Source organism: Musa acuminata, chromosome BXJ2-5 (genome assembly GCF_036884655.1).
Source record: "Musa acuminata AAA Group cultivar baxijiao chromosome BXJ2-5, Cavendish_Baxijiao_AAA, whole genome shotgun sequence".
Taxonomy (NCBI): Eukaryota; Viridiplantae; Streptophyta; class Magnoliopsida; order Zingiberales; family Musaceae; genus Musa; species Musa acuminata.
Window position 1 is genome coordinate 10,584,481 of NC_088342.1, and position 25,231 is coordinate 10,609,711.

The 25,231-nt window shown below is 41.3% G+C and overlaps 1 protein-coding gene across 3 annotated transcripts; it reads left to right on the forward strand.

Moving 5' to 3' along the window:
* The first annotated feature begins 1,362 nt into the window (after positions 1-1,362).
* LOC135583624 (uncharacterized) lies at positions 1,363-23,474 on the forward strand. Of its 3 annotated transcripts, XM_065108835.1 has the most exons (9): positions 1,378-1,563; positions 4,046-4,128; positions 4,224-6,095; positions 6,171-6,250; positions 6,375-6,432; positions 8,301-8,449; positions 9,559-9,645; positions 11,507-11,635; positions 23,109-23,474. In XM_065108835.1, exons 3-9 carry the CDS (start codon positions 4,523-4,525, stop codon positions 23,235-23,237), a joined length of 2,205 nt encoding a protein of 734 aa, XP_064964907.1. In that variant the 5' UTR covers positions 1,378-1,563; positions 4,046-4,128; positions 4,224-4,522; the 3' UTR covers positions 23,238-23,474. The 3 variants fall into 3 exon arrangements, with proteins under 3 accessions (XP_064964905.1, XP_064964906.1, XP_064964907.1); XM_065108833.1 differs by having other exon boundaries at positions 1,363-1,563; positions 4,046-6,095; XM_065108834.1 differs by having other exon boundaries at positions 1,363-1,563; positions 4,046-6,095; positions 6,186-6,250.
* Positions 23,475-25,231: the final 1,757 nt, after the last annotated feature.

Below are 25,231 nucleotides of genomic sequence, written 5' to 3' on the forward strand. Positions count from 1 at the left end.
GGTTACGAGTGGTTGTTGTGGATGAGGAGAGCGACATCGAGAGGTGAGGATCGCTCTGCATCCGCATCAATATCGACACAATTACTGAGTAACTCTTTCATCGTTTTGCATATGCGTTGGCATCGACACAATTGCCAAGCAGCGAAAAGGCTACTCAACATTTGCATTGACTGCACTTTCATCATTCGGCAACTGGATTATCGTTGACACAAATGGTGGCGATCATCTCAGCATTGGCCCGTTGGGTGAATTGCTCAACTCGAAATTAGGGTTATCAAAGCTCCTATCATTCCCTCCATTATCGTATCAGTTTTTGACATGGGCATGAAAAGTGGGAGATGGGAAGCTCATCGAAAGAGGAGTTTTATTCACCGTGGTTGTTGTCAACGGGGAAGGAAAGCTATAAAAGGCTGACAAGTAAGCGGTTGTCGAGCTCTCGATGAATGTATCTAGTGGCGGTAGAAAAATATGGGTCCCCATAATTCGATACTGAGTATATCATCGTACCAATCATCGACATAATTGCTAAGCGACCCTTTCGTCGCTCTGCATCAATGTCGATATAGTTGTTAAACGAAGAAAGAGCTACTTGACATCATCTCTCGTCATCGCTTTTCTCATCCACAATAGTCACCCATAGCCCCTACCGACGTTGCCATCCGTCACCACTAACTAAAACATTAAACTTATCTTTTTTATCTTTTATTTTTATGTTTTTGTTGATAAAACCTTTGTAAATGGATGGCGTCACTTTAGTAATTATAGTAATGTGAATGTATTTTTTTTTAAGTATAGGGATCATAATATTAATGATGGTCATAGAATTTTTTTATTATATTAAATAATATATAAGATATATCATTTATATAATAATATACTAATCATAATAATAATAATTTTTTATTACATTAAATAATATATAAGATCTTCACAGTCGGATTTGAGATCTATCGTTTATACAATAACTTACTAAACATAACAATCCAATGGAATGAATCAATAAAAATAATCCAAATACTTACCTTCATACTTTAATACTACACAAATCGAATTAAAAAAAAATAGTGGCCTATTATTATTCTTTAATAATGGATGGGTACCCATAAAACATATCCTTTCTGAATCCGATTTGAGTTCCTACGTGTCTGATTCAGTGATACCAAAACCTAATTAAAGGCATTTCAAACTAAATCCCACTCGATGTTGTTTCTAATCTGACTTAATCTCCCACCAACGTTCGGCTCACATGTGTTGGCCGAGCCACGAAATAGATAAGAAATCTTCCCATTGGTCCATAATTGTAGGCCCCGCTATCGTTAAAAGACTTACGAGCATTGTTTAGGGTCCGGCCCAGAACTCGGACTCCGAATCCACTAGTGGGGAGAACGAGCGTCCGAGCCCTACGCAGCCCGACTGCCGCTCACTCGAGACTGAAGACCTTGAACCCTAAACTACGCTCCGACGCCCTCCGTTCCTCGTTGGAGACCGCCAAGGATGGGAGCTCTCGCGACGCTGACGAAGTGGATTCCGGAGGACGACTTCCTGCTCAAGAACGCCGTCGAAGTAAGTACAACTTCATCCGCTTCTTCTCCTTTCTTGTGAATTTGGATGCCCTATCGTTGTTTGCTTGAAAAGCATCGAATTCCGCCCCAAATCGAGAGATTCGGCGACAATTCGCGGTAGAAGAAGACAAAGATCGGAGTAGAGTCGTGTAGTACGCTTAAAAGATAAAACGATGATTTTTTTTGTGATTTATTTGCTATTCTATGCATTGATAACCTGTTGAAAGGCCTAAATTTAACCCCTGGGGTGGTGTCAATGGTATAGTTGTAAAAAGGTTAGGATGGAAGTAACATGCTGTTTACATGCGGAATTTTCTGTTCCATTCCTTATTGTGCATCCCTTCCTTTCTGCAGTTGTGCTTGATCCTCCTGCACAGTCCGCCTTCTCGACCGTATCTTTGAGGGGAACATTTAAATTAAATATTTGCTCACGTGCATAAGCACCTTTTTCATTATTAAGAACTTATACCAGAATAGTATTGAGTGTAACATGTTTGTGGTTTGGTTGTCTTAATGATGAACTCACATAACTTGTTTGATGAGTTTTGAAGAGATATGATTGTAGGATATAACTGCAAAGAGATTAACAGACTAGTGCATGTTAGTTTCCGGATTAAACCTTACTAGCGTCACAGTGATATAGTGCATCTACATATTAACGTCATAATTCGTTGTTCTATTCTAACATAATATGGCATCTGTGTTATACCCTACAACCCAAAACAAGTTCTTGAAGTAGTCCATAGCTCTTACCAAGGGTTGCCTTTTCGAGTACTGGACCCGTTTTGGCAATCTGTCGGAATGAGATGTATTGTTCTATACCAATGTACCAACACATGGTACATCGATGGGTATCGATGTTTTGATGAGAAAGAAAAAGAGGGTGAAGAGAAAGGGGTGATGATTGAACATAGGAAGAAGAAGAAAGAAGAGGAGTGCAGCGGTAGTGTACCTGGAAAGCAGTGAGAGCATCGAAGTGATAGTGGTAGCATCACAGTGGTGAAGTGGCAATGGCGAGAAGAGGTAGCACCGCTGCAGCATCGTATGCGAGAAGAGGGCTCGCGAACTTGTTTTTTTTTTCTTTCCTTTTTGAACGTGTAAATGGATTGGGGCTCATCACTTTTTTATTTTTTTATTATTTTAATCGGACTGCCTTAATAAACGGACTGCCCAAAACCGGGGTGGTCCATGTATTGGTCCACGCCTGGTTCAGTATGTACCACCCGTACGATACCGTTTCGGGCGGTACAACATTCACTGGCTCTTACTACATATATTATTGCCAATCTAGACATTTTTTATTTAGGGTGGATGGATTCTAACTGGAGTGATAGGATGCAACATTGACCACCTCATTTGAACTAAAGGATAGGGTTCAACACTAACTGCTATTATTGTGGGGCCCATTCTAAAATTTTCAACCAGTAAACATTGTAAGTCAACACCCAGTGATTGATTGGAAAATTTGTTGAGCCAGAGGTGTTGAGAGTGAATGTTTAGTCCTAAAAGGTTTCATGAGCATGAGAAACAAATAGATATGAATTATGATAAGACAAATAATATGACTACCTATGTGAATGTTGTTCAAAATGTTGAGTTATTTATAAAACCACATTGGTTAGGCATTTGTACATGTGCTTCCCAGGCCAATAAATAGCCTTCCTAGTATAGTCAAGTTTGACCAACATTTTAGTTTGCTTGGCTTGGTTTGCGACCCTATTTGGTACATGCAACAGTTGTCTAATTTATGTTGAAGAAGTGCTTTACAGAAAGATGCTTCCTGGAAGTCAGAAGTTTAATTTTGGTTGGATTAACTTTTGGCAATGGTATATATTTGTTTTACTTTATTCTATTATTTTATTAAATCATCACATCATAAAGAAATGGTTAATCTATAGCAGATTTGCAAACAATCCATTTCAGTTTATTTGGGATCATACTATCAAACAACTTTTCTCCTCTAGAAACATGAAAGTCTTCTTTTGTAACACGTTACTTTCATTAGTAGGCTTAAAGTGCAAAGAATGTGAATCTTTCTCATTTTTATCTTAAAAGGGAAGCAAGACTACCGACAAAATGGGGTCTAGGGAGAGTCAAAGTATGCATCCTTGCCTCTGCATGCTGTAACTTGAAACTTGGTCCCGTATTTTGTAACTCCAGATTTTTAAGTTAATAATTTGTGGCATCTAGGTTGTCATGGATATGTAGATTAAGTTTTTGATTACCTAATTTGACTTTGGCATAAATTTCCATCCTTCAAACTTCATGGATATGTAGATTAAGTTTTTGATTACCTAATTTGACTTTCGCATAAATCTCCATCCTTATAACTGGAAGTTTGAAGTGATTAATATGTCCTGCAGCATTTCACATCTGTTATAGTGCTTGTTATGTCTAATTTGCTTACTTTTTGTACTTGGTTAAGTTCCAGTAACATCCCTAGGAATGAAGTTTGTTTTTCTTTATGGTGATCTTTATTGCAGGCTGGTGCTTCCTTGGAGTCATTGGCTAAAGGTGCAGTATGCTTTTCCCGAAGGTTCACTCTTCGTGAACTGCAGGACCGTTGGTATTCTCTCCTCTATGATTCTGATACCTCAGCAGAGGCATCTGCTCGCATGATTGAATTTGAAATTGAAGTTTCTATGTCCAATCCTTCCAAAGGTAACCGAAATTGCAACTTGAAAGGAAAGTATTCTGTGTCTGGTAAACGGAAAGGAGATAGCATAAGAAGCCATTACCATGCCAGGCGAAAACGTATCAGAAGTGAGCCTTGTAATTCTGGCAATCCTGGTTTCCTTGCACACTATCCACATGTTGCTAGTGACAGCATTTATGGCGGTGGAGACCGGTTAAACCTTCAGGATCAGCAACAAGCTGATAACATTTGTCCAGGAGAACGAATCTTAAGTTGTTACGGATATCAAGAAACTGGCTATGACAATGAACATATCTTCCCTGAAATGCTTAAATTTGGTTCTGCTACTGCCAGTGGTAACAATTGTCACCATGCATTTCATACTGAGTATGTTGGATCTGTTGAAGATGAATGCCCAGATGGAATAGTAGACAAAGAATATCTATATGACTTTAAAGAAAATATTTCCCTTGAGTTAGTTGACAAAGAACAGTTAAATGCTGCAGAGCAGTCCTTTGAAAATGACTACATACAGAAAAGTCCTCCTCCCCAGTTCCTTAGAGATGTACAGAAGGATCCTTCTCAGTTTCTTGAGGAGAATCTTCCTTCTCTGGATGCATCTGAAGATATTAATGAAAATAAGCCAATTCAGCCATTGCCTATTAATGATTCATGTGGCGACAAAGTCATAGAAGTGAAACCCCTATCTAGTCCTGCTTCAGAAAATGAGAATTACGATGGTGTTCAAAAAATCAATAACACAAGTTTACATGTTCCCAAATGTGGGGATATAGTCCATCAGCTTGGGTGTTCATCTACCACAACTTATCCTCTTTCAGGAACGGCAGACATATCCTCACAAAGTATGCTGATGAATATGCATCTTGAAGATAAAAAGGTTCTTGCCATTGATGATCATATCAACAAAGCAGGATGCCATAGCATGTCATCAGAAGCCAATATAGGTGAAGGAATATCTAATGTTGGATTAAATAGCCCAACAATGATATCAGAAACTGACCTGATGGACTTCTCTGGTGCTTTCTTGGAGTTTGCTGATGATGAGGATATCATCTTCATGGATATGGATGAGAAAGATATTGGAGACAAATCCAGCTTAAATGGTCTAAGCTCCATTTTATTGAGTTCTCCTAGCGATACACATGAAGATGATCAAGCTAATTGTGACATAAAAGAGATGGAGAATGTAGATACTAGTGCTGTGATATTTGAGGGGGATCAATCAGAAGGAACCAACAAAAACTGTGATCAGATTGGTTCTTTCTGTGACAATGATTTAACTGTGTGTGTTAGAGAAAATGTGCCAACTGCATCTTCAGCAGTGTCTCATACTGTTAAACCTCTCGAAGGGCTTCTAATTTGCACATTGAATACCGAGGATCCTGAAATTCCATGCAATGATGATGTTCTTTTACCTACACAACTGCTGCCGCAGTTTCCTGCCCCTATTAAGCTACCATCTACTGATGGAAAGTGCTCTTTACTACATGTAACCAAAGTAAAGGAGGAACATATGCCAATTGCACAACCTCTAGTTTCTTCGTTCACAAAAGTGCCTTCTGCATTACCCAAAGGAGGATTGTTGAACTCAACTGATGATTGTAGGCTAGAAGCTAATTCCTTTGAAAGGGTTGGAGTCTCTAGAGATGCAAGCCTTGCTGCTAAAGATAAAAAGTCATGCATGTTACAATCCATTGCATTGCACTCTGTGGCAGGTGCTCTAATGAAGGAAGAAATTGTAACTGATTCGGAAAAGCAGTACAAATTTGATAACTCTGTCAATCCATCTTTGGGTACAGCAGCACCTTTATCCGATCATGCTAAACTTTACACCTCAAATACTGCTGATGGTTGTAAAAGCGAACTTGATATGCAAGGTACAATAGATAAATGTGTTTCATTCAATTCAGATCTTGTTTTGTCCAACTTGGATCTTTCACAACCCCTTCCAGGTATCTCAACTTCAGATCAGGAGCTTCAAATTTCTGACAGTGAAGATGATGTACCAAACTTCTCTGACGTTGAAGCTCTGGTAAATTCACTCATTTTGATTAGTTGAAATTTTGGTTTGATTTTTTTTATCATTACCTACTTCAAAAATTTTAATTCTGACCTAGAGGTAAAATATGGCTATTCTATGTATTATTTTTTTGCAGATACTTGATATGGACCTGGGTCCACATGATCAAGAGTCTTGCCTGTTCACGAAGGAAGGTAATCTTGCAGATATTGGCTACAATGTTTAGTATATAAAAGATATTGCCTTCCATGGTTTGTTACATGTGACATACATTTATTTGCAGTATGTGTCTGTTTTTATGAAACTTCAATGCTTCTATACAAATTTGGTTGCTGAATACATTCTGTAGTTTGTATTATTCAATCAGACACAAGTTGTCACAACCGGGGCCTAATAGGTAATTGGCCTATCAATCTCGTTTGGCCTAAACCACTGACCAAAATGTTTAAGTCGAAGTTAATAGTAGTACACTCATTAGACCCTTATAAGTCAATTTAACCTTGCCCACTTTTGATGTGGGACTAATTAAGGTATTATAATTGCTCCCACTTAAGTGATTGACGTCCTCGTCAAGGCCCAGCAAGCTCAGATCAAACCCTAGCATGGTTCATGTGAGATATAGCTCAGTGGTCGCTTCATGCTATGATGAGTTCTCTAACTCCATTTACGGGTTACCCTTTCCTACTTGAGCCCCCTTACTATGCTCAAATACTAGGTCGGTTCTGATACCAAATGTCACGATCCAGGCTTGATAGTTAACTGGTCTATCAACTTCGTTTGGTCTAAACCACTGGCCAAAATGCTTAAGCTGAAGTTGATAGTAGTATACTCATCAAATCTTTATAAGCCAATCAATCTTAGGCTTGCCCACTTCTGATGTGGGACTAATCGGAGTGTTACATAAGTAATATGATTAGACTGCACTTATTCAGTTATTCTCTTTACTAACCAACACATAACTGCCGCACTGGATGCAGTACTTGGAATGTTTGGTCCCGTTAGGCCAGGTTTTGATTTAGTGACATGGGGCATTATGCACCTGACTTATCAGCATGATGCTTGTCAACTAGCATGGATTGGCATGGGGTTCATACTGGCCAAGCCTGGCTGTGCGCTGGGCCAATGCATGATTCACATACCAGCATACATGGATTTTCTTGCTGCAACCATGTCATCATGAATTGGCACATAAATCTATGGTATTTATTACTTGGTGATATGTAATTACCAAGACTTATTCTCATGCATTATCCTGGTTTTAACCTCTTTATTTTCATTCCTAATTTGCTTGTACAACAGAAAGAAGCGGCACTTAGAGTTGAAAGTTAGTTCCAAGTTTTGTAGCCATTCACATGTGTAAGTGATGTATCGGTGTGAGGAGGTGGTATTTTGCTCCCATGCTATGCTAATGAGGTTTTATATCTAATGATTGTCCTGGGGAACCTTTGAGGTTCCCAACTGACACAATAATTAATTTAGACATTTGTTAATACAACAATGGGTTTGTGTTCTTCAAATTTTGCAAAGAATCCCTGGCTAGATTGCTGTCACTCAGCATATTCAGATTTTTCAATCATTAATTTTGGTTTCTTTGTCAAGTACATATTCAATTGGTTGCCAAGTACTGCTTATTGTGAAATACTTGCCATTTTTATTGGCTTTTATAATGTTTTAGTTTATACAGGGAATAAGGGGAGGATTTATTTTGATCCTTCACAATCAGTTGGAAGGTGAACTGACTTTGCGAATCATCAATTCTGTATCATTAAGGTTAATTTTTTTAAAAATGATGATTTCGTATGGTCTTGAAGTATAGAACTCTCTGGATTCAAGAAGTCATTTCATAAGAAGATTCTTTTTACCATCTAAACCGTTTTTAAATTAATGTCATAGATGCCACGGTTAAATGGATTTTTTAAGTTACTCTTTTTGCTTTTTCAGCCACATATTGTACGTATGAAAAGCTTTTACTGTTGTTGCTAGATGCTTTTGTTATGCATACTGCTCCGAATGTGCTGTGTTGACTTTATTCTTTTCTGTTTTTCCTTCTTTGTGTGATCAGTGTCACTCTATCAGCCTGTTCATAGTAAGAAGGCCATCATGAGGTTGGAGCAAGGTGCCCGGGCTTATATGAATAGAAAAATTTTATCGCATGGTGCTTTTGCAGTTTTTTATGGGCGCCGTATGAAGTACTTCATAAAAAAAACTGAGGTAGACATTAAGATTGACAATATAGACATTTAGTTTTACTTTGATATTTTATTGAATTTAACTTACATCAATTATGCTGTTTATCTCTACATAACCACACATATAATTGTTGTTATATTAGACTTGATGCACCATGTTGCCATGTAATTATCTGGTGCAGGTTCAACTTAGCAAAGATTAAAAATCTGAGTCTGATCCTGGTATCAGTTGGTGGTTGGACCAGCTTGGTACTGGTACTGTACAGTGTGCCTTGTGTTGGTACACCCAGTTGCTGGTTGGACCAGTTTGGTGCTCGTACACTGTACAGTGTGCCTTGTGTTGGTATGGACCGATACCGGCCTGACCATAACAAGAATACCTTGAAAGATGAAGGAGAGCTGTGATTTTGGAGGAGGGTCAATGAGGTTGGGGGAATAAGCTCGTGCAATCATAGACCAAATATCTTCTCCTAGATTTGGAAAAGAACTTAGAAATAAGGGGACATGACAAAATTCTTCAGCTAATGAACATAATTCCCCAGTAAAGTGAATAAAATTTCGAGAAGTAATAAAAGAGAAACAATCATTAGATATGTTTAGTGCCCGTGCATCTAAGAAGAGGGATACAGAATGCTGGTTTTCATTTCATCAGTTGGGACTGAATAGAACTTTACAAACTTAATCAAGAGGATGTGGAATGTTATTGTCATAATGGGAACAAGTTGTGATGTAATAGAGATATAAATGACCCAACTTCACGGCCTGCTTGTTTTCTGTAAAACCCTAGCTAATTTTAGTCTACATTGATGTTAACATATAAGGAAATTTGTTGGTTATATAGTGACACTTATCCAATTAATTGAGAATCAATACTTGGATTTAAACATTTTTTTTATTTTTATTTTTTGATATCAATTAGACTATTCTTTGATCTTTTAATTTGTTTGTCTTCATTGACAGTAGAAGTGGTCTAGTGTTAATTGTTACTACGTCTGCTTTTTCAAGAAAGACCTATGCCATTGTTTTTATAAGGTTGTGTGCTTTATAGATTAGTTTCATACATCTTTTGAAATTATTACTTTATTATCTTTTTTCTAAGACATCATATATCATGCTTTTCTTGATATGAAGGTATCACTTGGAAGAGGGACAGATGATGTAGAAGTTGATATTGACTTGAGAGAAGAAGGGCATGCTAATAAAATATCTCGACGCCAGGTAACAACCTCCTGCCTACTATAAGTTATTTATGCTAATTATAAGAATTTGATTTTCTTGGCTAATATATTTTAAATATTGGATTCTTTTAAGTCCTTTAGTTTCAAATACTGCAGATCTCATTGAATTTTGAGCGTTCATGCTTATATTCTATCTATTTTTAGCAGTTGAGACCCCAGTGTATCTTTAGATACTTCTTTCTACGCATACATCTCCCAGCTTTTGTTGGTATAGTTCTCTTGGGTTCAAGGCAGAAAACCTGTTTTGTGAACAGTGATTTCATGTTTTTAGGTACTTGTCGTTCATAACAATTGGCCATCGAGCAGCCATGCAGAATTTAGGGTTTAGGCGGTTTCCTTTTCGACAATGCTCTATCCTGAAATAGTGGTTGAAACTAGTTTTCCTTCCGCTGCTGTGTGATAGTGGTCACATGAAGTTCTCTGTGTCACTACAGAAAAATGTAGATTTTGAATCAATATCTCTTATGTTTCATGATGTAGAAATTGTTTCCACTAGAATTGTTCCTGTTAAATTATTCTCAGCATTTTAAAGAATACATAATGCATTCATATTGTTTGTAAAGTTAATTTTTCACATGTTAGTGGATAAAAGATAAAATGCTTATTTAACAAGAATTTGTTGTCATATTCTGAAAATCATGCCACAATTCTCAGCAGAGCATGAGGCACCAGCATGAGCGAGTGCCATTTGCTTAGTTTGGTTCATCAAGTGATTCATGTTACTCATACTGGAGTTATAAATTGGTTGTTAGAAATTCACAATTTCCAAAATATTCTCTAGAGCTGCACTGTACCAAGCTGTCATGGTCTCTCATCAGAAAATAGAGATGGTTGCAATGGCCTTAAGTCCTCATGTATGAAAACAAATCCCACCTTCATGGGTAAGTGGTGAAGGTGGGATTTGTTTTGATACATGAGTTTTTACTAAGCTTAGTTTTTTTACATATGTTTGCCTAATGAATCAACATACGCATTTAGGACATATAATCATATATCGAAACAACATACGAACTTTTCAAGATGTTAAATAAGTACTTGATACATGAGTTATTTATGATACAACCCATAATTTGTCAATGTGGGGCCCTTACTAATACCAAAATGGATTACATAGTGCCTTGACAGGATATTGTGGCTGGATGTTATTGTGATGATTTTGATATTGCTCTCATGATATTTGATACACTGTGTTTTGATTGTGGATCAATCAAGTAATGATTGAGCTCACTGCCCATTAAGTTGTGTTGGTGGCTACAAGTACAACTTAAACTGATATGTAGTGCTAGATTGGGGTATGAGTGTGACAAGAATAACTGTTGAGTACTAAAACTACCATCAATACCTGCTGTTCTGGTCAATATGAAGTCTCCAACTCAGTCGAGGTTTAAAATCTAGGCCTGGTAGTGCTATTTGATACTTGATACACTGTGTTCTGATTGTGGATCAATTGAGCAATAATTGAGCTACACTGCCCATCAAGTTATAGGTTGGTGGCTACAACTACAACTTTAACTGACATATTGCTAGATTGGGTATGAGTGTGACGAGAGTAACCATTGAGTACTAAAACTACCATCATTACCTACTGTTGTGGGCAATATAAAGCCTCCAACTTAGTCAAGGTTTGAAATCTAGGCCTGATAGTGATCCCAGCCATCGTTTTGAATGGATTGTGCTGGTACCAACTGTTACAATATTTATGCATTTTAGTGGTACAATTTTATTCGCTTTCGGCATATTGCATTGTAAATTAGCCAAAGTCTGCAATTGAAATATCTGTTTGGCTTCTTATCTGTTTTGATGTTCACCCATATCAATATTGCTTTTTATTTCTTCTCTAGGCAATCATTAAGATGGACAAAGACGGATCCTTTCTCTTAAAGAACACAGGCAAGTGTTCTATATTTGTCAATAGCAAGGAGGTAGCAGCCAGAAAACGGATAGTTTTAAGTTCTAGTTCTTTGATTGAGGTATGAGCTTCTTCTTTTTCGTTTTTTCTGAGGCAAGTTTCTTTTTCTATTTTTGACATAGATTTTTTGATAAAGAATAGTGTCTTCATTGATAATTGTGGTCCAGGTGTAGTACTAGTAGCAACAGCAGCAGTAGTATTACATATTTCTTATGGACTATAATGCTTTCTGGTTAGTTTTTATCATGAGTGATTGAGTTCACATTCATTGCATGCCAACAGCCAGGTTTGAGGTTACTGAAATCAGTGATTTTGAGGCATGTCAAGTCAAGCATCTACTTTGGATATAATGCATACCAATTTTCTTTGTTAAACAAGATGATAACTTAGTATCAGCAGTAATCCAATCAAAGAGTAATGAATTATGTAGTTTAAGCAATGTCCTGGGCTTGGCTATGCTCTAGATGAAGCGAAGGTTTATCTAAGGAGATACTATTATTTCTTTAGTGCATCTTCACGTACATAAACATTGTTTTCTTGAGTTTCTTCAAAGATTGTCATCAACACATGGGAAGCTTATATAACTGATAGAATTATTGAGCAAAATTGGATTTCTTGAAGAAAAGGAAGAGCCCAAGTATCACTGACTAATTGTCACAGACTTAGCTAGAATTGCCTAAGTCATAAGGTATCCTTACGTTTTTCGCCTGTAAAGGGTCAGCCTATTTGCAACCTTGCTTAGGTTTTGAAGGACCTGTAAAAGAGCAAATTGATTAATTTCGAAAACAAGCGGTGTACAAGTCCCGACATCTTGTAAAGAGGGTAACTTTATAAACAATTCGACAAACACTTAGTGTGCAAGAGAGAAAAGAGAGGATGGACAGTCTCAAGTCCATAAATGATTGCTTACTAGGTGTCGGTTGCATTGACAAGTTTCCATAGGCTTTACGTCCGAACTTGTGAATCTAATCAACACCCAATACTGCTCTAAACCCCTATCCAACCCTGTGTCACCCGGTGATTCTAGGGTGCTGAAATGATTGACATTTTGCACTACACCGCAAGCTACATAAAACAAGCCATGACATGCGAAAACTGAGCCATTTAGGGTAGTTTTGCCCATTGTGGTGACCGATTGCTTTGCAGTAGTGCAAACTCTTGTTGCTCATAGTTTTCAAGTAAAAATACACAAAACCAAAAGAAAACATGTTGTCAAACATATATACAAGTAAATAATAAGCGACGAATGGTCTGTTGACGGAGGCGTTGCGGGTGCGTGACGACCGTCCGTAACATTCTCCCCACTTAAACTATTGACGCCCTCGTCGACGCTTGCTGGTAGGTTTTGATGACTGCTTCTTTGTGTCGCAGTGTGTCTTCAGGCTCCCAACTGGCTTTTGTCTGGGGAAGCTTTCACCACTTCACAAAGTACTTGATCTATTTTTCCCCGTTGTGTCACAGACTTAGCTGGTTTTGCCTAAGTCGTGCGGCACCCTTGCGTGTCCGTCCGCAAAGGTCAGCCTCCCCGAAGCCTCCCATTGTCCCTTAGGACCAACAAAAGAGAGAACGGGTTAGAGAGAACGCCTCAATCGGGATCCACAAGCAAACATCTCTGAAAAACACTTCATAGACAATGCAAATTACAAACAGACTTTACAAGCTCTGAATAGTTGCACAACAAAGGGTAAAATGGTCCATTATAGACCGAAAATCTCTCGCACGTGTCCACATGACACAACCTTTATTTACAAGCCTAAAGAGGCCACCAACCCAACTAAAATGGGACTATTAAGCCTTCGGCCGCCCCTCTACATGCTGTACAAGGCATGAACATGCCAAAAGACACGGACATACATAAGCATTACATCCAACATCTTGTTTAGAAGTTTGTCCGTGACATTCTCCCCCACTTATTCCTTCGACGTCCTCGTTGAAGCCTTTGTCGACACTGCAACTCATCGCCTTTGCTGAGTCTTCAATCTTCTGCTCCAGCTACAATGCGCCTCTTGGCTCCTAGCTGCTCTCCACTGCTGTTTTTGAGTAGTCGAACCTTTGATCCGCCATACTGCTTCAACTCACCAAGACTCTGGTGTGGGATTGGCTGAGTTGTGTTGATCCTTGATTTCTGCGGATCCCCTAGATGAAGGAAAAGACCATCCTTACTGCGCCAGTCTCTCAAATGCCTCATGTTGCTTAAATTGGGTATATGCTTGTTGGAGCTTTAACGAGCATCTTCTCGCAAACTTTTGAAGTTTTGAGTCATTCCTTCATAAAATTTGCTCATTGACTCTTCTTTCACTTAGTTGTCACATCCAAGTAGGTTCGCATCACTTCCGCTTTCGATTGGCATTTCATTTGGAAATGAAGCGGACAATCTACTCTCAGTAACACTGATCACCGTTGGTGAGGATTTGACAAGTATTGTCTTCCATTATCTTCGAAGGGTCTTTGAACATATGCAGAGCTCCTCTGCTGCATAGATAAAAGGATTGGGGTACTCGGTTTCACCCATTCTCTTAAGAGTTGAGAAGGCAAAGGTTACTTGACTTCGCTCGCCTTCTCGAGGTTGTACTCCATGCATCGAGCTGGTTACTGGCCTTCGCCTGCTCTTTGCTCACACTTCTGAAGCACTTGAAGTGTTTGCACTCCTTGCGTTGAGTTAGCTACTGTGATTCACCTTCTCAATGCCATCGAACTTCTGGAATGCAGGAAGTTTTCACCCCAACTTGGAGTAATTTTCTCATAGGTTTGGTCGCTTCTGGGATTGTACCGTCTTCTCCATCAACCCTGCCGCCTACTCTACTGAGTAGCAAAGGTACATCACCGCGTACTGCCTGCTTCGTTCCTTGGTTATGCACTCTTGTATGACCCGAAGTCCTTCACTTTTGGCTATCTTGATGAGAAGCTCATTGACACCGGTCTTACGAAGTTCCTCGACCTCTGCCCTTCAGCCTTGTCTCGGTACTTGGAGATTGCCTCTACATGCTCCACCTCCTCGGCTCCTTTCACGACCAAGCGCTCTCCCTCCATGAGAGTAAGGGATCAATGACTTTCACGGAAGTCCCGCCTCTGCGGTACCATGGCGTTGCCATGCCCATGGCCCTACTATTCGTCGCCTCGCATTTGCATCCCTTTTCTTCACGATCAGTAGATATGTCTCCGTGACACTCCTCTGAGTACACCTCCATTCTAACTAATGCTTAATTTTGGGTAGCTAAGTCCCTCTGGACTCGTCGTCGCTTCCTCGCCCCTTTCGACCCCCTGCTTCAACACCTCTGTGTTCTCCAAGCAGTTTGTTTGGTCGATGGAAAGACAGACTGCAACTCCCATGCATGGCCTCTGCCATCACGTTGTAGGGTTTGCACCGATTCTGTTCTCCTTAGCTTCCTCGGTAGCAACGTTTGCTTACTCGACCTTGTCCTCTGACTTACCGGGCTCCCTTAAGCGAATATGAGCTCTGGAGCAGTCCAACTCTCCAGCTGCTTCAACCATACCTCTGTATGATCAAGTCCCTCCCATGGGACTCACTGGTACTTGCATTCGAACTTTTCCCTTGGTGGAACATAGCTCCCATATGCTAATGACCAAGGCTTTCATCCGATGCAAACTTCGATGCACGCCCGGAAGACCCGCCTCTGCGGTACTATGGCCTTCACTCTTGAATCCATAGCCCTTCTTACCGTCGTGTTGTTCACCGAAGTAGAGCTTCCAGTAGCTCCCGATCATACCTCCGTATGATCTAGTCCCTCACGGGACTATGTCATGTGTATCGCATTGCCACGAACTGTTCCACCACGATCCACTGCACCATGTCGCCTCCTGGTGACATCTCCATTGCATTCTGATCCTAGTGGAATAAACTCGAATTGTGAACCCTCCATGTGTGGCCTCTGCCAATACATCGCAGGGTCTCTTCCACCTTCGATTTTGTTCGCACCTTTGGCAATCGACCTTCATCCACCTATTCTTGGGTCACACCTAGATGAAGCACCGCTCTAGGACAGTCCGTCGCCTAGTAGCTCCCGAAGTTCACCGACTTCACTGTAATTTGTGCACCATTGTCTGGATCCTAGGCCTCTGCCCCTACTAGCACAATCTTCGCTGCGCACCGCTTCCTTTATAGCAACTTGAATGACAACACTGTGGCATATTCTTCAAGAGTACCCACCTCTGAGTCCTCTTGCCCCGTGCTAAGGCCTTCTGAACCCAATTTCGCCTCCGCAAATTGAGTCGCCTTAGTTCCTCCATCAAATGCTTTTCCGAGATAAGGTGCATGTGCCCAGAAGCTCCCTTTGTCTTTGGCACCATGCAAGATGAGTCCGCTCCGTCAGAATGAAGGACCCATGAAACAACATGATCCTACTCTTGCTTCTGCAAGAGTTCATGTCCTTGACCTTTGTCTAAGGAAAGTACTGTGCTTCTGCTCCATGTTCCAACTTCTATGCTGGCTCTCTTCATGCGGCTTGGGTACTTCGCCAAGTTACACCCAAGTTGCTCCTCTCCTCGTTTTGCATTGAGTTGATGGTGGCCCTCGCGCCCACCATTCCACGGGTCAGCCCTTTCTGGACTCGTCGTCGCTTCCTCGCCCCTTTCGACCCCCTGCTTCAACACCTCTGTGTTCTCCAAGCAGCTCCCTTTGGTCGATGGAAAGACAGACTACAACTCTCATGCATGGCCTCTGCCATAACGTTGTAGGATTTGCATCGATTCTGTTCTCCTTAGCTTCCTTGGTAGCAACGTTCGCTTACTCGACCTTGTCCTCTGAATTGCTGGGCTCCCTTAAGCGAATATGGGCTTTGGAGCAATCCAATTCTCCAGCTGCTTCGATTATACCTCTGCATGATCAAATCCCTCCCATGGGACTCACTGGTACATGCATTCAAACTTTTTCCTTGGTGGAACACAGCCCCCATATGCTGATGACCAAGGCTTTCATCCGATGCAAAATTCGATGCACGCACGGAAGACCCGCCTCTGCGGTATCATGACCTTCACTCCTTGAATCCATAGCCCTTCTTGCCGTCGTGTTGTTCACCGAAGTGGAGCTTCCAATAGCTCCCGATCATACCTCCGTATGATCTAGTCCCTCACGGGACAATGTCGTGTGTATCGCATTGCCATGAACTGTTCCACCACGATCCGTTGCACCATGTCGCCTCCTGGTGACATCTCTATTGCATTCTGATCCTTGTGGGATGAACTCGAATTGTGATCCCTCCATGTGTGGCCTTTGCCAATACAACGCAAGGTCTCTTCCACCTTTGATTTTGTTCGCTCCTTTGACTATCGACCTTCATCCACCCACTCTTTGGTCACACCTAAATGAAGCACCGCTCTAGGACAGTCCGTCGCTTAGTAGCTCTCGAAGTCCACCGACTTCGCTGAAAATGGTGCACCATTGTCTGGATCCTGGGCCTCTGCCCCTACTAGCACAATCTCCGCTGTGCACCGCTTCCTACCTAGCAACTTGACTGGCAACACTGTGGCATATTCTTCGAGAGTACCCGCCTTCGCGTCCTCTTGCCCCGTGCCAAGGCCTTCTGAACCCAACTTCGCCTTCGCAAGCTGAGTCGCCTTAGTTCCTCCATCAAATGCTTCTCCGAGATAAGGTGCATGTCCAGAAGCTCCCTTCGTCTTTGGCACCATGCAAGATGAGTTCGCTCCGTCAGAATGAAGGACCCATGGAACAACATGATCCTGCTCTTGCCTCTCCAAGAGTTCATGTCCTTGACCTCTGTCCAAGGAAAGCACTGTGCCTCCGCTCCATATTCCATCTTCTATGTTGGCTCCCTTCATGCGGCTTGGGCACTTCGCCAAGTTACACCCAAGTTGCTCCTCTCCTCGTTTTGCATTGAGTTGATGGTGGCCCTCGCGCCCACCATTCCACGGGTCAGCCCTTCCTTGAGTCTGATCTCCATATCGACTCCAAGTGTGCCTTCATTTGTGTTGCTTTGGGTCGCTCCCCCACTTGATCTCGCAATGCAACCACCAATGCATTCTCTCAAGCGAGATCATGCGGCGACTCCTCGTCGCTTGCTTGGTCCATTAAGCTTCGTGGAGTTGTTGTTTGTTGAGGTACTCCTCATCAACATGTGCGGTCTGTTGCACATGATTCTCCCTCTGGAGAGCCGGGACTTATCCCTCCTGGATATCTATCCCGTTGGAGTAACATCTCTCTTCGTTTCGGAGACCACCATCCCCTTCGGACTACTCCGATTTGCTGAACAAACTGTGCATTGTTTTGCCTCCTGCAAACGCACTTACTAGATTGCGACTCCACGTCAATACAGCCCCCACTGCACCACTCAAGGCCTAGCAACATGCTGAACTCGTTGCATACTTCAGCCTCCTATGGACGTATCCTTCACATGCCGAAGAGAAAGTTTCAATGCTCCATGACGTCGAGTTTCAGCCGCCTTGGGATGGCCGTGAGCATTCCATTGTCCGCGTACAAGCCCATGCATGAGTATCGAATTCTTCGAGTTAGCAATTCCCCTCACCTCTGTGAGCTTTGAACAACTCTTTCGGTTGGTGAGCAACTCATTCCACCTTGCATGGTCTCATCCTTTACCAAGCGCCTCGCTTGCCTTGAGCACCATTAAGTATAGTTGTCAACGTTGAGCCGTAGCTCAAACTTAGCCATCCCAACCTTTGTGCGCTCCGCATTCTTCCAAGCTTGCCTGTTCTCGTGGTGCCTCTTGCGCGAAGGATTGGCCATTCCTCTGAATGTCAATCTCAGATGCCTGCTCCTCCGAGTGACTCCTTTTCCCTACATCTCCATGCCCGTTTTCCCCCAAACGGTCGCGCGTGTGCTGACTGCCCTCAACGCAGCCCCACTAGGTCCCCCACGTTTGCATGCTAAGTGTTTCTATGAGTGCTTGTCCCACTCTGATACCATCTGTCACGGACTTAGTTGGTTTTGTCTAAGTCGTTCGGCAACCTTGCGTGTCCGTCTGCAAAAATCAACCTCCCCGATGCCTCCCATGGTCTCTTAGGACCCACAAAAGAGAAAACAGGTTAGAGAAAACGCCTCACTCGGGATCCACAAGCAAACATTTTCGAAAACACTTCATAGACAATGCAAATTACAAACAAACTTTACAAGCTCTGAATAGTTGCACAACAAAGGGTCAAAATAGTCCACTACAGACCGAAAATCTCTCACAAGTATCCACATGACACAACCTTTATTTACAAGCTTAAAGCGGCCACCAAACCCAACTAAAATGAGACTATTAAGCCTTCGGCCGTCCCTCTACATGTTGTGCAAAGCATAAACATACCAAAAGACACGGATATATATAAGCATTACATCAAACATCATGTTTAGAAGTTTGTCCGTGACACTACGTCGGCAACTACAACTTGTTGGAGACATTGTTTATCCTGTTGATAGTTGGGAAGGGTCGTTACTTGCGCTCCAATCTCTTATGTACTTTGTGTACTAGAGTAATGCTGGTTGGAGCTTCACCAGCACCAAGTTGTCGACTTTAAACTCCTATGGTTGCCTTCCCATATCTGGCCACTTTATATTTTTGGCCGCCTTCTTTAGATAAGCCCGGATAATATCTACATTTCGATGCATTCCTTTGCAAAGTGATATGCTAACGGGTTACTCCCGACATAATCGATCGTCAAGGTGTGAGGAGTTGACGATTGCTATCTTGTAATGATCTCGAAGGGGCTCTTGTTGGATGTAGAACTCCGCTGTAAGTTGTAGAAGAATTGACCTATGTCCAACAACTTCACTCAATCCTATTGGTTGACACTCATGTAGTGCTAAAGATATTGCTCAAGGAGTGAATTTATTCTTTTTGTTTGACTATTCGTTTGGGGGCGGAGGCTTATAGATAAGTATAACTTAGATCCCAACAATTTGAATAGCTCGATCCAAAACCGTCCCAATAACTGTCTCGATTGCTGATGATATTGTGTGGGACTCCCTAATACTTTATGACATTCTTCATCATCAACTTAGTTGCCTCCTCCGTTGAGCAATGTAGGAGTGCAACAATGAATGTTGCATACTTTAAAAAATGATGAACCACCACGAGTATTGATCCAAGTCCCCTTACCGTTGACAAGCTTGATATGAAGTCTAAAGAAATGCTCTCCCACAACCTTTTTGGTACTAGCAACGACTCCAAAAGTCCCATCAGCTTTTATTGTTCTACCTTATCTTGTTGGTAAGTAATGCATGTCTGAATATATTCCTCCACATCAATCCCCATTTTTGACCAATAGAAGGCCCTCTCTACGAGAGCCAACGTTCGATGAATATCTTGAAGTTTTGCCCAAAGGGAATCGTGACACTCTCTCAAGAGTTCACACCTTAAATCATCCTTTCGAGAAACATAAATTCTATTCCTTTTAGTGTAGATGAGTCCCTTTTTGACCCAAAATCGTTATGTCTTGCCTTCTTTGATCAATTGCATCAAAGTTACTGCTTGGGGATCATTGTACAGTCCATCCCTGATTTTGGAAAGGAAGTTGGAGTGCAGTTGATTTACTTGGCCTCCGCCTTCCAGTTGCATGACGTTCACTAGCTCCATTTTCCTACTCAATGCATCGGTCACGACATTTGCTCTTTCGGGTTTGTACTTCATTGTCATATTAAATTTAGCCACGAAATCCTACCATCGTGCTTGCTTTGAGACGAGTTTTTGAGTTTGATAGTAACTTCACAATATTCTTCGTTATTAGCACAAATCACGTTCCGAGAAGGTAGTGCCGTCATACTTGTAGATAGTGGAGCACCACAGTTATCTCCTTCTCGTGCATCGGATACTGCCGCTCGGTCTCGTGGAGCTTGCGGCTCTTGTAGGCCACTGGGTGACGCTCCTTCCTAAGTACTCTTCCATTAGCGAAGTTTGAAGCATTTGTATGGACTTCGAAAAGCTTCCCGTAGTTTAACAATTTGAGTACCTGTTTTATAATACAACAACCTTTAGGTTTTGGAATGCTGCTTCACATTTATTTGACCATTGTCAAGGTTGCTCTTTTAGTAACTTTGTCAATGGAGCTGCGTGCTTGTAGTACCTAGCTATGAAGCGCTGATAATAGTTTTGACGAAATCAAGGATCTTAACTTTGGTATCTTCTTTGGTGTTTGCCACTTTGCCATAGCCTGTACTTTTGATTTGTCCATTCGAATGGATCCTTCGTCGATTCGATGCCCCAAGAATAAAATATTTGTCTGGGCAAAGTAGCACTTCTCTCTTTGCACAAACAAAGTGTTCTCCCTGAGAAGTATGAATATTATTTGAATGTGTTTGACATGCTCCTCGAGCATTTGGTTGTAGACAACAATATCATCCAAATAGACGACCACAAACTTGTTTAGATGCTCCTTGAACAGTTGATTCATAAGAGTGCAAAATATGATTGGAGCGGTGGTTAAGCCGAAATGCATCGCCAAGAACTCGAACGCTCCATACTTGGTCACACAAGTAGTCTTTGCTTCATTGCCTTTAGCTATGCACACTTGCCAGTATCCTAATCGAAGGTTGTGGAGAAATACTTCGCCTTGCCAAGTTGGTCGAACAAGTTTGCGATAAGTGGGATGTGATACTTGTTCTTCACCATCATCTTGTTTAAGGCTTGATAGTTGACGTATAATCGACGACTCCCATTTTATTTCTTCTGGAAGAGAACTGAAGCTCTAAATGATGCTTTAGAACTGCAGATGAGACCACTGCATAACAGTTCATTTAACTGCTTCCTAAGCTATGCCAACTTTGGAGGGGCCATGCAGTATGGTGAACTTACTGAGGCATCACTCTCGGCTCCAGCTCGATGTGGTGATCCACACCTCTGCGTGACGGCAAAGTTCTCATCAACTTAGGTGGCTTAACGTCTGTGAACTCCTTCAAAACGTCCGACACCATAACAGGTTCATGAGTGACCTCTATATCAAGTAGCTCCAGCTTTTTTGCGACCACGAAAATTAATTCGTCATTTCACGCCCCTTTTTCGGTTGTAAAGTCAATATTTGTTGTGGGTCCTTGGTTTCTCGAGAAACTGAAACTACGTAAGGGTCGTTGCCTCCCATCAGGCATAGGGAGTTTAGGAATGACATTTGTACCAACTTCGCCACGTGCATGAACTCCATTCCGATGACCACTTGGAACTCATTCAGTGGCACCACAATCATATTCGTGCTTTTGCTCCATATCCTGATTTTGATAGGGACCCTCTTTGCTTACTTGGAGATCTGCTTAGCCTCCAAGTTTACAGCCTTCATCTGACTTGGGCTCTTTTCTAGGTTTAACCCAAGTTGTCTTGCTTCTTGATCGGCAATGAAATTGTAGATACTGCCAGTGTCCAACGCACTAGTTGTTTGGTCATTTAGCTTGATGTCCACATATATCAACTCGTTATTCCTTGCTTTTTGTTGCTTCATCTTCATGTTCTCCCTTACTTGACCTTGCAATGCATTCAATAAATGCATTGCTCCCATTCGAGATCCTTGCGACTTCTTATTGTCGTTGTTGGATCCCGAACTACTCGAACTAAGGGCGACGATCTTGCCCTTGTCCCATCTAGAGGGATGGATTGATGTTGTTAATGCATTGAGTGATTGCTTTTGTGGGCACTCCCTTACTATGTGCGGTCCTTCGCACAAGAAGCATCCACCAAGTTTTGTGGCTATGCCTTTTGAACTTGGCCCTTTGTAGGAACTCTTTTTCTTTTGCTCGATTGTAGACTCCTTCCCTCGGGAAGACAAAGTCAGTGAGCCCTCGATCAAATTGGTGACATTCCTTCGATGCAGTTGCTACTGTGCCCACAGCTTCAGGCTATAGAGGAAGCTGAACCACTCTCCCTGTATCTCTCTTTCTCTTGCCTCTCGCACTTGCCTCCCTCGCCTTGCTCATCTCTCTCTCTCTATCTCTATTTCTCTTGCCTCTAGCACGTGCCTTGCCTTGCCTTGCTTTGCCCGTCTCTCTCTCTCTCTCTCTCTCTCATCCTGTATCTCTTCTGTGATTTCTCTCACTGCCTATCACTCGCCTTCAGTGGTTGCTTGGAACTCTTCTCAGCTGCAACCGTCGCATTCTCCCATCCTCCATCTCCTGGTCTTCTTTTCCTCCTCTCCTTCACCCAAGAGTGCCAGAAGTCCAAGCAGAAGTATAGCAATTAACATCTGCATCTTTTTTCACTGTGGCTATGCTAGTATTCCTAACTTTACACATATTCCATGAGTGCTAAAATCCACTAGGAAAAAAATAACTTCGTATGTCTTTAGTGTCCTGCCTAGGTGCACAAACCAATTCTGTAAATTAGTACTAAAATTCATATGGAAGGAGATTGTAATTGAGGCAGACCTTTCTAATGGGAAGGCCATCATTGCATCTCATCTTTGTAGTAGAATCAACTTCATGAACATGACAAATATTGTTATCTAGATTGTGTTGACATTAAAAATTTGAATTCTGTACTTTTACAGCCGGTGACTCGTCGCATACAGTTATTCAGTTGCTTATTCATTTGTGTGATGTAATAAACAATCAATTCACCAGTGTTTGATTGTGTTTGCAGGTTAGGGGTCTGAAATTCATATTTGAGGTAAATCAGAGTGCAGTGAAGCGCTACATCGCCACATCCACCAGAGGGACTAGCAAAGGAGAGAACACCGAGTTCGACTGGTTAAATAGTCGGAATGCATAAGAGTGGGAACTGACGACTGCTTGTTTCAGTTTTCACATGCTATCTAATATCATCTGGATCGGGTGTTGTTATTTGTACTTGCATGACACACCGATGATTTTGTATGTACGAGAGGCTGCTTTCAAATCCAATCATCAGATGGTTCAAAACCTCATCTGATAAATTTAGAAGATGTCAACTAGCCAGCTGGTAAAGATCTTAAATGTTGATAGTAAAAAATTCTGTGATCAAATCTCATATTCATGGCTTACACGCACAAAAATCATCTGCCAATGTTTTAGGTAGCCTCTATGAGAATTCAGCCAGCCAGTTGGTCATGTAGCTTCTCTTAAAGCCTGTGGACTTCAGTTGCGGGAGAGTTTTGATCCTGGCTGAACCCTAAAATTCATGCCCGATTGGTTTGTGGTTATTAACAGAGACATATAGCTGTGCGTAGATTCGTCAGTAGAGATGACAACTATTCTAATAATTTAAGATTGCATGCGGAATTATAATTTTTTTTTTGTGCGCACGGAATTATAATATTTTAAAATAATAGAATATTTAAATTTCATGCTCGTACGGAATTGTTTAGGAATGTTTTACTAATTCATTTCCATTTGATCCTATTCAATGTCTCATTTCTGTTCATGCAAGTGAGGTACACATATGGAGCCGAGCCGTTGAAATTTCATTTGATTCAGCAGACGGAATGTACATTCCATCGGCTCAAGCGAAGAGTATCCTCCGTCAAAGAAGGGATTGGTTGACACTATTTGTTTTCATGGTTTATCTCGCCCGACACATCCACCCCATCCGTGTTCAGCATGTGGTGAGTAACTTACTCCTTGATACTCGACAACGTGAATCTTGAATCCGCTATCAACTTTTCCCGATGCAAACACAGCTGGGATATCAATATTTTGGGGTATCAATCGGAAAGATGAGACTTTGGGATGTAACGATGGCAACATCAACATTAGACAATAAAACAAGGGACTAATTATATATTATCTCTGTAGCTAGACTTTCCTAGCATTTCAATCGATTTTAAAAAATTTAATCAAAATTTTTGTAGTTATAAAAGTTATATATATATATATATATATATATATCATAGTGTCATCAATTTTACTAACGAAAATACGAAAATAATGGGCAAAAAACTAATTTAAGCATTTTAGGTAGTGGTGATGAACATAGCAACAGATGACAACACCGTTGGGGGGCTGCGGGTGGCTGTTGTGGATGAGGAGAGTGACGACGAGAGATGAGGACCATTCTGCATTTGCATTGACGTCGATGCAGTTGTCGAGCGACGAAAGGGCTGTTCGGCATTTGCATTGATGTCGGCACATATGCAGAGTATCATTGCTCGGCAATTGCATCAACACTGACGCAGATGTAGAGTGGTAAAAGGACTACTCACTATGTCGACATTGACGCAGTTGCCGAGCAATGATAGGGCCGCTTGGCATCTACATCGGTGCTGACACAGATGCAAAGTAACCCTTTCGTCGCTTGGTAATTGTGTCAACACCGATGCAGTGAGAGGCCCTTTTGTTGTTCGATAACTATATTGATGTCGATGTAGTAAATAGCCCTTTCGTCACTATGCATTTGACACAATTACCGAGCGACAAAATGACTTCTCGACAATTGCATCAACAACTCTTTCGCCACTCGGCAATTGCATCAACGCCAACGTAGATGCAGAACTACCCTCATATCTCATCATTGCTTTCCTCATTCGCAACATCCACCCATGGCCCCTAGCGGCCTCGTCGTCCACTACAATCATCTGGAACATTGTAATTATTTTTTTTCTCATTATTTTTATGTTTTCGTCAGTAAAATCAACAACATTAGGATAAATGGACCTAGATTTTTCACTTTTATAACTATAAGGATTCTAATATAATTTTTTTAACTTTAGATATAAAAATGCTATGGAGGTCTAATTAGATAAAGTAATATGTAATTAGTCCCAAAAACAAATGAGGTGAGATCATGTA